This window comes from Emydura macquarii, unplaced genomic scaffold (assembly GCF_026122565.2).
Source record: "Emydura macquarii macquarii isolate MOO-44397 ecotype Brisbane River unplaced genomic scaffold, CSIRO-AGI_Emac_v2 contig_1253, whole genome shotgun sequence".
Classification (NCBI taxonomy): domain Eukaryota; kingdom Metazoa; phylum Chordata; order Testudines; family Chelidae; genus Emydura; species Emydura macquarii.
In genome coordinates this window covers 75,549,936-75,564,275 of record NW_027131390.1, presented here as the reverse complement: position 1 = coordinate 75,564,275, position 14,340 = coordinate 75,549,936, and the positions used below count along the sequence as shown (strand labels likewise).

At 41.2% G+C, this 14,340-nt stretch overlaps 1 protein-coding gene across 1 annotated transcript in view; it reads left to right on the top strand.

Annotated features, from left to right (window-relative positions):
- The window catches only part of GORASP2 (golgi reassembly stacking protein 2), a 33,926-nt gene extending 30,939 nt beyond the window's left edge, over positions 1–2,987 (top strand). Inside the window, exon 10 of the mRNA XM_067549260.1 lies at positions 769–2,987. Within this exon, the coding sequence (XP_067405361.1) occupies positions 769–1,097 (329 nt within the window). The 3' untranslated portion in view covers positions 1,098–2,987. The remainder of the gene's footprint in view (positions 1–768) is intronic.
- The last annotated feature ends 11,353 nt before the right edge of the window (positions 2,988–14,340 follow it).

Here is a 14,340-nt window from a genome sequence, read left to right as displayed (position 1 = left end):
AATAGAGCCCTGATTGGTGACCTCTTCTGGTCTGTCAAGGAATATGTGTCAAGATAATCCAATCTAATCCGCCCTGCTTTAGGTTTGGGTTGTTTCCTCATTACCTCCATTACATTTATGGTTTTGTAAAGATTTTCAAAAGCTATTCCTTTATGCAAAAAGTTAGAGAGAGTAGATAGCTTTTTGGAGAGACTTAGTGAAATGCATAGTTCATATTTTCCCTTAGTCTTCTCCATCTCCTTGTCTGGCACAAATGTCAAAATACTAACTAAATTCTAAATGCATGGTACTGAATACAATTGCTGAAAAACAGACATTGAGCAAACAAAACGGAAAATTGGAAGCTTAGGTGGAATAAGGCTTCTCTTGGCACTGGCAGTTTCAGGATGTGCTGGAAAAATCGAGTCAGTATTACAAATAAATACATTAAAAGCATTGTTTTAAGGCTGGTAGCTGCTTCTTGTTCATGTCAGCAGGCCATCACAAGTTCCGTTATTGTTAACCTTTAAGGAATAATTGAGGGGTTTTTGGCTTTCAAAGCAAAGCTTTAAAACTAGCTGTTTGAGTTATTGCTGTTTAAAAGGCTTGATCATGTTCTCAGTAGGAGCATAAGAAAGTGATTAGGGGAACAGACAGATTCCAAGAGGCTTGGCAGATTCATAGTTCTAAGAGTAGATCGAACTGATCACATGGTAATCTGGAGAAAAATGTTAAATGTGTAAGTGGAGTGGTGTGTGATTTGCTGTTTTGTTTTGTTTTTATTTCTAGGTTTGCCACCGCTTCCTTCCTTGCCTCCTTTAAATCTCTCTGGAATAACACCTCTCTCAATGCCACCTGAATTTCTTGCACAATTTCCTTTGGTTACAGAGGTATCTACTCCACCTTCAGATCTGTTTCCCCCCATCACTCAAATAGGGAGCTTATCTGTTGATCCTAGCACTACTGTAAGTGTAGAACAAATCTCTGCACTCACTTTGGATACTGCTACCCCCACTTCTAAGGCAACTCCTGTTGATGACAGATCAAATGAATCTACTACAGTCAATGAAAAAACATCTGAGGTCACAGCTATACATGCTTCAGAATCATCATCATAACTTCAAATCATTCTGTTGGATTGGCTTGGTATATTTAGCCATGGGATGCATATTTGAAGATGCAAACTACCATTAATTTCATATTAGTTTGTACTTTATCTGTAGGAGTCCTGTAAATAATACTGAGGATAAATAAATAAAAGGAAATGGAATTCATACAATGTGCTGAGTGGAGGGGTGGAAAAATGCTTGTATTTAAACAACGAAAAAGAAGCATCATGGTAGTAAAACAGACTTCCACTGCCACACTTGCAGCTTTAACAGGCTGACAGCTGTAGGCTGCTAGGCCTCCTTGCTTATGATTTCTAACATTGCTTCTATTAGAAATGAAGCAGGTTATGCGTGATATTTACATACCATCTTCCTTGTTCTTTACAAATACAGAAACCTTGTGACTATAGGGGGGGAGTGTTTACTTCTGTCTTAGTTGTAAATTTTAGCATTACAATACATGCACCTAAAAAGGTTTTATTAAAGTTACTGAATGATCTGTCAATTGAGCATCTTTTTATTCAGCTTGTATGCAGGTCTTTATCTTAAACTTTTAAGAAAAAAGATTCAGGCAACATTTTGTAACTGCTGCTGAATGCTTTACATGCCCACTGTAAAATGGTCTTTGGAAGAAAATTAATGTTAAATATTGCACAGTTTTAAACCAGAAGGTGTCACTTTGACTATTGTAAGATAAGTTACATAGAGGAAAACATACATACAACAATAAATTCCTGGAATTTTATTCTGTGACAAAAATAGCACAATGTTTTTGTTTAGTGTGTAAGATTTAACACACATGACAACTTTCTGTTCACTTTTCAATGATTTGTTTTTCCCCCACCATAGAAGAAACAGTCTGTCCTCTTCACAGAAAAGGATGTGAGGGAGACAAGTCATATTTGTGACAGGGAGGCATGATTAGTACTAGTGATGCATTTAGCATTGGTAAGTCTCATCTCACAGTGATGTTGGTGGCATAGATTTGCATTTTTCAGTTGCTGCTCAGGATGAAGGTGCTTGTTTGTACTCTTACCTTGATAAAGTGCTTTATAAAAATGTAGAAGGGTTGCTTCACCCACTGTTGAAGTGTGGATCGCTCCTTGTTAATGTGCAATAGCTGTCATATGAAGTGCATCAGTTTCCTTTATCTACAAGTGTTTATTCATGTTGCTCAATCTTAGTGCGTGGGCTTGGGAATATTTTGCCTGATTTGCACTTGACCACTACACATTGAAACTCTGCCTGATCTAATCAGTGTGCCTGGGACTGAGAATCACCTTATTACACCCTTCCCAACCACCCATGAGAGAGGACTGGCTGGTGCTTAACTGCCACAAAGAGCCTGTTAACCACCCAAAAAAAAATCTTCTTGGGGTGGTGCCAACCCTCACTTTGCAGTGCAGGTTAAAAATAGATGCACGCTGAGCCCTAGTAAATGATCACTGACCTAATCTTTTATTAGAGACTTACATGATATTCTTTATGGATAAATACTATGAAAGCAGGGTGCTAGGTACGGTCAGTTTGTCAGGCTTGCTAAGAGTTGCTAGTACAAAAGTAAACCCTTTGCCACGGGCCATTGAGGGGTTCTTAGTCACAAGCCCAGGTGGATTTTGTGTTAAAGTGCACCCAAAAACACCTTTGCAGCATGAATTGGGATCTCAGCTTGTGCTTATAGTCCCCTTTGTGATGAGGTAATCACTGTCTGCTTACAAAATAAATCACTTTTGTAAAATATCAAGGAAGAATTATTTCAAATGGCAGCCACTTTTGACAAGCTGAGGTAAGAAAAGCCTTAGACTGACATACCTCGTCCTTTAGTAGTGAAGATTACTGTGTTCTCTTGCACTACTTCCCATTCCATCTCCTTCCATTGAAGTTGAGGCGCCTCCTAAACTGTCTGAAAGGAAAAATTTTAGCTTTTGTATTTCTCCTCACCCCTGACTCCTATATATGCAAGTTTTCTGATCTCCCCACAGTTTCACCTTTGCACATCACTGCAATTCACTCCTGTGGGGAAGAAGGGGATAGTTTTAATTCGTTGGACACCAAGTAATTTTTAGTTTTAGTCCTGAGAAGCAAGAAATGGTGGTCCAGCTCTTACTGATTGTTTTCTTCGATATAGGTAGGAGACGCTATGATCAAGATGAAGAAAATAAAATGTCCATAATTATTAAAGAAAGAAGAAACATTTGTTTAATGACAAATACAAATGATAAAGTGGTGACTTTTGTTATAATTGTGTCTCACTGTGGCAAGGTTTGACAAATACACTTTCCCCAAAATTATAGTGAATTCAGTTTAGTATCTTATTAGAAACTTAAACTGGTTTGGCAAAATAAGGGCAAGTGGCTCCTGTTGGTTAATAAATAATCAGTGTATAATTGGAGAAAGTAAGCAATCTTAAGTGAATCTTATGAAATTGAAGAAAATATTTAAATTAGTTACTCAGAAGCCATTTAAGGAGCTGGCTTGAGTCAGGCCAATTACCATATTAATCCTACATTCAATTAAATCTCACTAGTTACTGGTGTCTACTCTCCAGAAATACGTTGTCTAGTTATCTGATGCTAAACAGGAGAAACTGTGACATGCTGTTGTAACTATCTCAGTTAAAAGTATTACAAGAGTTTAAATCTAGTCCCTTGGCAATGCCTTAGTTAGCTTCCTCTCACCAGTCCATGTTGAAGTTTTGAGGAGGTTTTCCTCAGGTTGGTTTCGCATCAGTTTTTCTCTGTGGCAGCTTGCTTGTAGAGGTGGACAGGATAAGCTGTGGAGTGCCTGTCATCTAAGCAGAGTAGCAGGGTGTGGGGAAGAGGATGCTCACTTGTTTACCTTTCTGTTTTCATTAAAACTATAGACCCAACAGACTGCTTTTAAGTTGGTGGCTGTCCCTCTTTTATTAGCTCCACGCCTTTACATGGTTAGTCCTCGTCATGTGACGAATATGTAGCTTATATGCAATAATTCTTTAATTGCCTATGTTCTTGTGGCAGGAAAGTGTCAACTTTCAAAGCTACTTTTAACTTTAATTCAGTCCATTCTTGATGTATTCTTTCATTTTTATTAGTTTGACAGAAAATTAAATTGTTTTCAGGAAGTCCAAACACACCTGTTTTTTTACAAGTCTTCAGTTCTCAGGACGCTCATTTTATTTAAGCTGAAGATTTTAAACAAGATTCTTCTTGCTTTCCGGAGTTGGATGAGCATTTGCTTGCCCAATGCCAAACATTAACTCCCTATTAATATAAATGCATTTCTTGTACAAGTTAAGAACAGCTATATAGATTCATACCAATGGTGTCTCTAACCTGGTACCTCGTCTTCCTTGTACAAGCAGGTTTAGTCCTAGAACATAAATGATTACAGATTCCATACTTGTAGCTATAATGACCAAAACAAAATGTATTAATACTTTTGCATCAATATAGCAGTCTCTCTCTGAAACTTTTCACCTCATCAGTGTATAATCTTTCGCTTCATGCTGCCCTCAGCCTGGAAATTTCTTCTGGGCTTTGTTAGGTAAACACACCTTCTGCCAGATCTACTACTACTAAACTGTCATGTTCCTCTAAAAAGAAAGAAGTCTAATGCCTCTGCTTATCCGGAACACATTTCATCTGTCCTTTTATAAGTAAACTCAGGAATTAGGGATGCTCTGCTGCATACACTAGAACACACTGTTCCTGTTGACCTCCATGAGCTTACAACCTGGCCATTGACAAATTCAGCATGACCTTTTAGTGTTCAGACTCCTGCCAGCTCAAACTCTCCTCACTCCTGTATTCCCACCTGAGGATGGATTTGAGATTTCTTCGGAGTCCTGAACTAGCCTTTCCTCCTGTCGTTGCAGCATGGCATAAACAAGTTTCGGGGAGCTGAATCCGCAAAAGGACTTAAACACGGAAAATGATCGCTAGTCCAACTTTTAGGTACCCCTGAGATCCTCAAAAACCCTGGCTAAGTTGCTGCCTCACTTTCTGCCAGAGAGCATGCACACTGCCACCTCCAGCCTCAGCAGAATCCTCAGTTTAGGCATTCCCCCACCTGAGGGCCCGATCTGGCAGCTGCTGTTCCCAGAGTGTACTTACCCCCACACATTACAGCTGGACGAGCAGGCAGCACCCCTTAAACTTAACCCAGTGGTTACAGCACTTATCTGGGATGTGGGAGACCTGGTTCAATCCCCAGATATGGAGATGGGATTTGAGGGGGAGGGCCTGTTGTATTAATTTTGATGGAATAAATGGGCCCCAAAGACTCTAATGCTGGACAAGCGACAAGGTCATGTTAATACCTTTAACAAGGTTCAGGGTTAGGCATACAGGAACCTCGGCTGCATCAAACACCATGAAAAAAATCCTTTTTAACCTTTGATTAAAAATAAGGAACTACAGTAATATTTTACATTTCACATGCTTTAAGTAAAGCTTTCATTTTAGCTGTATGCCTTTTCCCTTGAGCTGGAGAGAGGTGTTTGGGAGTTTTGTTTTTTTTTAAGACCACCCCCAGCCACCACCACTTGACTGGTATTAACTGACTTTCCACCAAGGTTGAAAACATCCAAACTGTACAGCCCCTCCCCAAGATGGTGAACCAATCAATGTTCCACAAAACTTAAGCCCTACACAGTTTATCTAGTCACAGAGTCATTTCCAGGATTCTTTGCTGAGGGAACAGGAAGGCCCTCAGACACGATTGCTTGGACATTCTTCTTCCTCAGCACACTCCCAACTTCCCTAGAGTCATCTACTCTCAGCAAGAAGCCAGCACTAATGACACTGCATTGCAGGGTATGAACCATCATCAATGGACACTTCAGATGGCAAAGCCAGGCTGAGAACCCACATCTCATGTGACTCTATCTGTTTCCACCAGCCCATGTATACCACTATCTGTATCTGAGCAGTGACTGTGTGTAACTGGAGCTAATAAATTTGTAATGCACACTGAGCTCTACAGCTAAAGGGCTAGATAAATGCAAAATACTAGTCCCATTTTGCTGCTAGGAGAAATGGAGACTGGTTGGGGGTTTGTTTGGGAGGCACTTACTACTGTGGAACCGCTAAAAGAGCCATGTGATCAAGCAATTAAAGTGTGTCCGAATGCACACACAAAGAGACAGAGCTAAGGGTCCAAGTTTTAATGTGGCACTGGTGGAAGGTCTGTTCTCCTCCCCCCCCGCACCACTCCTTGTAGCTTTAGAAAGACAACTTGATGTGGCTGGATATTCTGCCTTTATAGCAGGAATGCCCAACACGCTACTCAGTCATGGACACTCTTGCTGGAAGTCCAGGGCAAGAGGGAGGCTGAGCAATAGCTGGGCATTTGTGGGGTGTGTGTGTGTTTTTTTTTTTTTTTTTAATTATTGGTGAGTTCAAGAAACTTGTCAATCTACTAAAAAATGATTGAGTACCAAGGTGTCATTGCCACTCCTGTAGCAGGTGCTTACACTGCAGAGGAGCTATGTAAATTTGAATGCTCACTCTGACGGCTGAAAAGCTCACTGAGTTAGTTCCTGGCCAGATACAGGGAAAGCCCAAAGCTACTCCCAACCCCACCCTATGCAAACTTTTTAACATTACTGTACAGTAATATTAAAATAACTGGAATCCTTTTTAGCTACACCTATAAAATCTCTTGCTGCTTCCTTCAGGAGGAAAAAAATCCTATGTAGTTTCACTAGATGGTGCTGTGAAGTTTCCTGTCTGGCAAGGAAATGCCCAATAAAGGCACTTGCTCTGTGGTCTGCCTCAGAAACTAACCACGTTTGACTCTGTGCCAACGGGACACTGTAGAATAACATTTGAAGGAATTATGACCAGCTGTAATTTTGAGGCCTAGAAGTCCAGTAAGGGGAACTGTTCTGGCTCAGCTGTTGCTGAACTCCAGTAACAGGCTAGCAATTTTTTGAAGAACTAAAAAGCCAAGCTAGTTGTGGCTTGTTGTGAGTTGGAAGCGTCCCTTGAAAACTGCATTGCAGGAGAGGCCTGCCCAGCTTCATCCATACAGTCCAGTGGTGAAAGGTTAGAGTTGGGTGTGTGACAGTTGAAGTGTGTGGGTGCACACAGGCTGGGGGCAGGGAGGCAAGCACAGAAAAGGGCAACATTAGAAGCTGAGAGTCCTCCCAAAGAGTGTATGAAACTGACAGCCTAACTGGTGCTATTGCTGCATACATGCCTGTATAGGTCAGAGCTGCAGCTGTCTCAAGTCAGAGGTGCGAGCTGGTGGATTATTCCCAGGAAATGTGGGGTTTTGACTTCTCTGACACTAGCTCAGATGTCAGGTGCGGGTACTTTTCCACTTTTGACTATTCAATGTAAATTCTCAATTCAAAACTTTTGCCTTTTCTGTCCAGCGGCAGTGCTCCCTGCCTCCCCTTTCCAGCGAGCCACGGGAGGTTTATTTTAACCTTCTCACACACAGTTGGGCCAATGCGCCACACTCCTGACGCTCACTGCCCCCCTGTTACAACTCCTGTAAACTGCCTTGGGATAGCCTCGCTATTTTTAAGAACAGGCAAGGTAACTTTTTTGGCCTCAGCTTTGATAAGTGCTGTATTTGAGCAATGTTTTGTTTTATTGCTCCTTTTACTCCCTATTTTCCTTTTGGGTCTTAGCTGTTTGAGGCTCTAGTAAGTGGATTGTTTTTGACAGACATTTCTTTTTTAAACTTAAGTGCCCCTCCCCCTTTTTGAAACAACCTGTTTGAGCAGATTAATGTTGCATTGCTCTTATTGTTTTTTTAAAACACCACTGTACCCAGGATACATTCCCACTACTACATTTGGAAGCAGTCAAATTATATCGATATCCCTATTTCATTGTTAGTGATTTTGACTAAATTATTCATAGTCCACTAATTTAAATCACATTGCCGCAGCTAGTACAACTGCGTATTTTCAGACACATTTGTTGGGAAGGGTCCTTTTCCTTCAGAAAGACTGTAAAGGGTTCTTGGGGGAAAAAAGCGCACAGTGGTGGTGGTTACTACCCCCTGACCTCCCCTCTGCCTAATATGTTTTTTTACTAAGGGTTTCACTGGGCATCACTGCACTGAGTTATGCTGCCATAACTGGATTTTATTATTAAACCACGAACTCTTCTTTGTAAAACTTTAACATTCTCTTTAACCTTATACTTTAATATTTTTACAACCCCTCACGGTTTAATTTCCTTCAAACTCTTCCATGTTTATTTGTACAAAAGCTCCTTTTGCCTTCTCATTCTCATTCCTTAAATTATTTACCTTTTTTTTTTTTTTTAAACTTAGTACACTTTGTCTGCAAAACTGTGCTTACCAAACACAGTTCTGCAGGACAGCTGCTTTTTACTTTGGATTTATGCAAATAGGTACCAAACATTGTTTTCTCCCTGACCTTTCAGGAATCTTGTCCATTCACTTTGTTTGGGTTTTCTTTTATTACTTTTCTTTGTTCTTTACGCTTTTTACGTTCATCTCTAAAGGTGGCACACTTTGTTTGTAAAATTTCAGCTACCAGAAATAATTCTTGTGAAGTTGCTGCCTTGATTGGGGCTTCTTTGGTTTTGCATCTCTATCCTATTTTTTTGAAAAAGATAGTGGCATTTAGCAGACTTTTGCTGTGCTTTACCATTTATGTATTATGGCATTTGCCACGCATTCTTTTTTAATCTAATTCCACACTTTGGAGTTTTGTTTTGTTTTTTCCCCACATTGTCCCACTCTCCCCATAGGGTCTGCCCTGAGATTCAAACTACTTCTCCAGCAGGGTACTAACTTCTTCATATTTAAACCCTTCCAAAACCATTTTCCTTAATGCTAAGCTGCAACCCTCACTCTAAGGGCATATATATTACCAATGGATCCAAGTCATGGCACCAATATGTCGGGGTGGCCTCTGAGGGCTTATCCACTTGGTTCCCAAGAACTCAGCTTGACTCTGAACTCATCACTGAGGTTTCTTTATTGATTGAGCTGATCAGGCTCAAGTATAGGGAGTGAGTACAGGGCATACCACACATCCAAAGTTGCACAGCAACACTGTTCCTTCATATACATTTACACATTATACTGCATTTGCTATACATTGCATTACATATTGTGGGATTGACTTGGTTACTTTGTAGGAACCAATCCCTGTAGGGCATGCTCTGTCAATGTATTACTTGCTCTTTACCTCATTTTTATTCCTGACTTCTCCATTATAAATGGTTCTCTGGGTGTTCTCCCTTATTTTAGCTAGTACTGGCACTCTGTTTCCAGCCTGCTGATCCACTTACCTCCCTACTCCTGTCTCTCAAGAAATGAGGCCTCACCCCCATCCAATTATTCATGTCAAGCCAGGCCTATAAGCCCTTTTTGGGCAGAGTCAGTGTCTTCCTGTGAGTTTGCACAATGCCCGGCACAATGGAGCGACAGTCTTGACTGGGGCCTTCAGCTGCCACCAAACAAGCAACATCTCTTTTTTGCAAACAAGTTAGCTTGACCTCAATGTATGGTAACAGCTTGTGCGAAGTGACAGGCCCAGTCTACACCAAAAAGTTAGGTCGAAATATCCACATCCCTGAATGATGTAGTTAAGCCAACCTAAACCCCAGTGTAAACAGCACAAGGTCAGTGGAAAAATTCTTCTGTTGACTTACCTACTGCCTCACAGGGAGATGGCTCAGCTACAGTGATGGGAGAACCCCTCCCCCCACTGTAGTGTCTACAGTGAAGTGCTACAGTTGTGTAGCATTTTAAGTGTAGACATAGCCTAAGTGTCCCCTAGGGACGCAATTAGCTGAACCAGAGCCTGCCAAGGCTAAACATTATAAGTCAGACCCAAAATGAGGCGCTAGAATACAGTACAAGAAAATTTATACCCATTTGGTCCAGTAAGTTCAGTAACATTATCAATAAACTTCTGTTTCATGATCTGACATCTTAGGAGAATGATGTAGAGAGAGAACAGCAGGTCCTGGCTGGGGAGACCAATGGGTCCACCATGGGATAATTGCCCCCTGTGGTGGACTCACCCCCATTAGGATGCATTTTCACTACTTTGTGTTTCTGCCTAGGACATGGCGAATGGGCTTTATAGCCAGGGTTCTTTAGGAGCAGGCGGGGTTCAGTTTTACGCTCATTGCTTCAGTTATAAGTTAGTAGTTAGATATGAAAACTTGTGCACTGGGAACTGGACCAATGCTCACCAAACTTCATTACAAAGGCCACAGAACACATCAAGGGTGGTGCTCTGATTTCTGGTGTTTGGTTGGGCCCACAAAGGTTTGGGGCTCTGGGACATTTTGTGAAGTGAATTAAGGGTTGTGGCACCTCACTAATTCTCCCCAAGACGCAGGATGGTTCAGGTATTCTTCACTTGGCTGCTTTTCTGTCTTTTCCCAGCCCCATCTCACATTCACAACAGAGAGAGGATTTTGCACTAAGGGGGGGGCATCTGGCTGAGAATGTTGTTATTCACTGTGGGGGTGGGGAGGAGGAGGAAATCAGAGCATAGCACTGCTGTAGCATATCATAGCACACACTCAGGATGGCAAACATTAGAGTTTTTGACCTGAACAAGCCTTTCTGGGAAACAAGTGTGGTTAGAAAAAGATTTTTTCTTAAGTTTGTAATACAATTTTTTTTAACTCATTAGCACAGAACAATTTTCATTTCCGTCCATTATTTGTCTCGCCAGTGCTCCTCAAATGCACCCTCAGACATTTCTCCAGCTCCCCAAGACAGAGAGCAGACCAAGCGAACCCGAAGAGATGGATTCCCCCGGTGCAACCTGTACTCAGGAACTTTGGATGCCACTTTTACCAGCACAACAACCCATACTAATAACAGTGCTTTGGTTTGAGAGCTGTGCCGTGAACAGCGAGCACAATACTGAAGTGCATAAGTGCTTTGTTCACTGAGGAGGGAACTCCTAGCTAAATTTCTTTGTATCATTTAGTTTTTATTGCATTAGTAACAAAACCAGAACAGCAGGCAGGTGTATTCAGGCCACAAAGGCTCCAGTTTACATAGGATCACTAAATCTATAGGCAAATCCCATAATGAAACACAACATTTCCTGTATTTCATTAAAGGAGCCCCAGCTAAAATTATTAACAATAGCAATACAGACTTCTGATCTTTCTGTTTGCCCACTGGGCTCTCAGACTAATTTAGTCATTAATAATCAACCACCTTTTCTGATCTCTCAAAAGGACTTTATTCTTGCTTGTGCACTCAAGGCTAGAACCACAGAGAAGATTTAGGTTCAGTGTTGCAACACCTAACTTCAGGGGTCGTGGTGCTTCATGGAAGCCACAGCCCTAACTATACAGTGCATGGGGAGAATTAGGCTCCAATAAATGGAATCCACAAAAGTCAGCAAGCAGGGAGCCATTAGGAAATGCCCAGACAACAGGAGTTAGGTGCCTCTGCCTGCTTGGGATTCATAGCCATGAACCCTCCCCTAAAGCTGCAAAAACTGGAAGAGGTGGTGGTGGCAGTGCCCAGGCCTAGATAACCTTTAGCCCAGTGGCTAGAACACTCACCTAGGACCTGTGTATAAATATTTAAAGTAATCAAAACAGGAATATGAACTGGCAACTCCCACACCCCAGCTGTGTCCCCTAACCACCAACCTATAGCCCTATGCTCATTCTCTCTGGCCCATGCACATTTATTTATCTAAAGTGGAATGGCTTCAATAGGAAAGATTAATGGATTCCAAGGCCTGAAGGGAGCTCTGGGATCATCTAGTCTGAGTTCTTGTGTAATACAGGCCACAGAACTTCCCCAAAATATGTTCCCCCAGAGCAGATCTTTTGGGAAAACATCTAATCTGGATTTTAAAATTCCAGCAATGGAGAATCCATCGGAACCCTTTATAAATTGCTCCAGTGGTTAATTATTCCTACCATTAAGAATTTATGCCTTATTTCCAGTCTGAATTAGTCTAACGTCACCTTCCAGCTGTTGGATCGTGTTATGCCCTTTTCTGCTAGATTGAAAAAGCCCATTATTAAATATTTATGCCCAATGTTGGTTGAGAGAGCCCCCACCCCAGAATATGCCATTGCCTGTGTCTCCTACGTCCTGGGGGAGCACCCTATCACTTGGGCTAAAAATAGAAGGGTGGGGAAGTACCACCATCTCCTCTTCATCTGGTTATGTTTTGTGCAGGACCGGATCTGTTAGGCAGCGTCTGAAAAGGCTTACCAAATTGGGCCCCACCAGCAAGCTAAGCAGGGAAATGTCTAGACTGAGGATCCCACCAGGGTTTAGGCACAGGACTTAGGCAGCTGTACACATGCTCATTGGCAGATTTTTAAGGCCATGGGGACTCGTGGAAATTTTGACATCTAGGGAATTTAGGCACCTACAGGGTTAGACAGCAGCTGAGCAGGTATTTTGGGGATCTGGATTTTGGCCTTAGGTGCCTACAGTGGCAGTTAAACCCTTTTGTGGCTCTAGCTCTTAGTGTCCAGCACAGAGCTTATGCTAATAGCAAGTCTCTTCCTGGCCCCTGTTGTTTGCCAATTTTTTTGTTTTTGTTTTGTTTTTTTTGGTTAACTTTCGTGACTCAGATGGTCCATTTCTGATTTCTTGTCTTGTGGCTGAATGTCTCAGCACTGAATCTGAACTGCTACATATTTGCACTGAGACACACAAGGACCAACTTCAAATAAGGCATTTCCTCACCCACCTTTGTCTCTCTAATATCCTGAGACCAACACAGCTACACCGCCATTGCATACATATTTGCACTTACAGTCTCAACAGAGAAGAGTCACTTCTTCCACGCCCTGCCAATGTGTGTGGATAGACCAATGGATAAGACAGGTTGGTTGATACCTGGCTACCATCTCTACCATATTTCTGAGACTGATCCTGTAAGCATCATCCTAAAACGTACAGGAATGATGAGGTAAATGATTATAAATTTAATTCCCAAATGTAAATTATAAATTTACGTTAATAGGAACAAAATTATGCCAATGCTGAGTGCTTTTGAAAATTCCACCCTAAGTAGAGAAAATTTCCCAACAGTCCAATTCTTAAATCTTGAAAACATCCTTAATAAAACCAAACAAAAGACTCAGTATCTTAAGTACAGAACTTTACATAAACACACACACACACACAAATATTTATTATTATGAACAGTAATGAACAGTATTGGTTGGAACAAACTATCAGAACATTAGAGTAAATCTACCCTGAAGCTGCAGTGGAAATTTGTACAGCCAGAGATCATTTTTAGTACTTACTGGGCACTTGAAGAAAGCTTGAATAAATACGTTAAATACTAGAATTGCAGGGAAAGAAGTGGGACTGATTTCACAGCTTTGTTTATGTCCTAATATGATGTACTCATGTTCAGAAGAAATTGAGAACAGAATGAAAATGATCCTGGGCAGTGACATTTCCAGCAAGCCCACAAGATTAACATAAGGGGATTTGAGTGATTTTGCTCAGGTAAAATCATTTTAGAGAGCAACTGCAATTCTAAGAAAATAGAAATCAACTGGAAGCCAAGCATTGGCGAATGGCATGCTGGATAGTGTGAATAACTGAAATTGGAAAAAAAATTATCTTTCGCTTGGAGGTTAAATTTTTATATAACAGATTCTATCACCAGTCTTATCAGTAACCCATACTTAGAGAGAGAAAACTTCAAAAATCGTATTTTCATTCTTCATGCTGATTTGTATTTTTCTTGGCTCAGGTGATGAAGAGAGACTAGTCGGTTCCATTATTGTTTCTAATCCATTTCAGGTCCTTTTCTAGTTCTCATTCATTAGCACAATGCTGCACTGTTCAGCTTGCACGAATGTCTCAGTCCAAGGAAAAAGTAGTTTTCAGTGACACTGAAAAGTAGTAATGGAAAAACAGTCCAGTGACTGGAATTATGTTTGTACCAACCCTACAGATAAGGTCTAAAATTATCTGACATTAAAAAGCGAGAAGACCAAGGCAGCTTGGAGTGTTGGGTCTAGATCTGTCAGAAGGGAGGCAACAAACTGGATTTTTCAAACCTTATTGTCTCTTTTGGAAGAAAAGTCTCTGAAGAAAGCCCTTAAAGAGGATTAAAAGTAATCAAGAGCTCTTCCCTGCCCCCAGTGGGCTGAGCTTGAACAAAGAACACCAATGCGGTGCTGAGAATAGCTGCATGGCAGCTCAGAGCAACAGCACCCAATAGTCAATCCGGGCCGGCGAGAGTGTAAGGGGCAAAGAAATACAAATCTTAGTCATCTGGCTTACTAGAGCATAACTAGAAGTAACC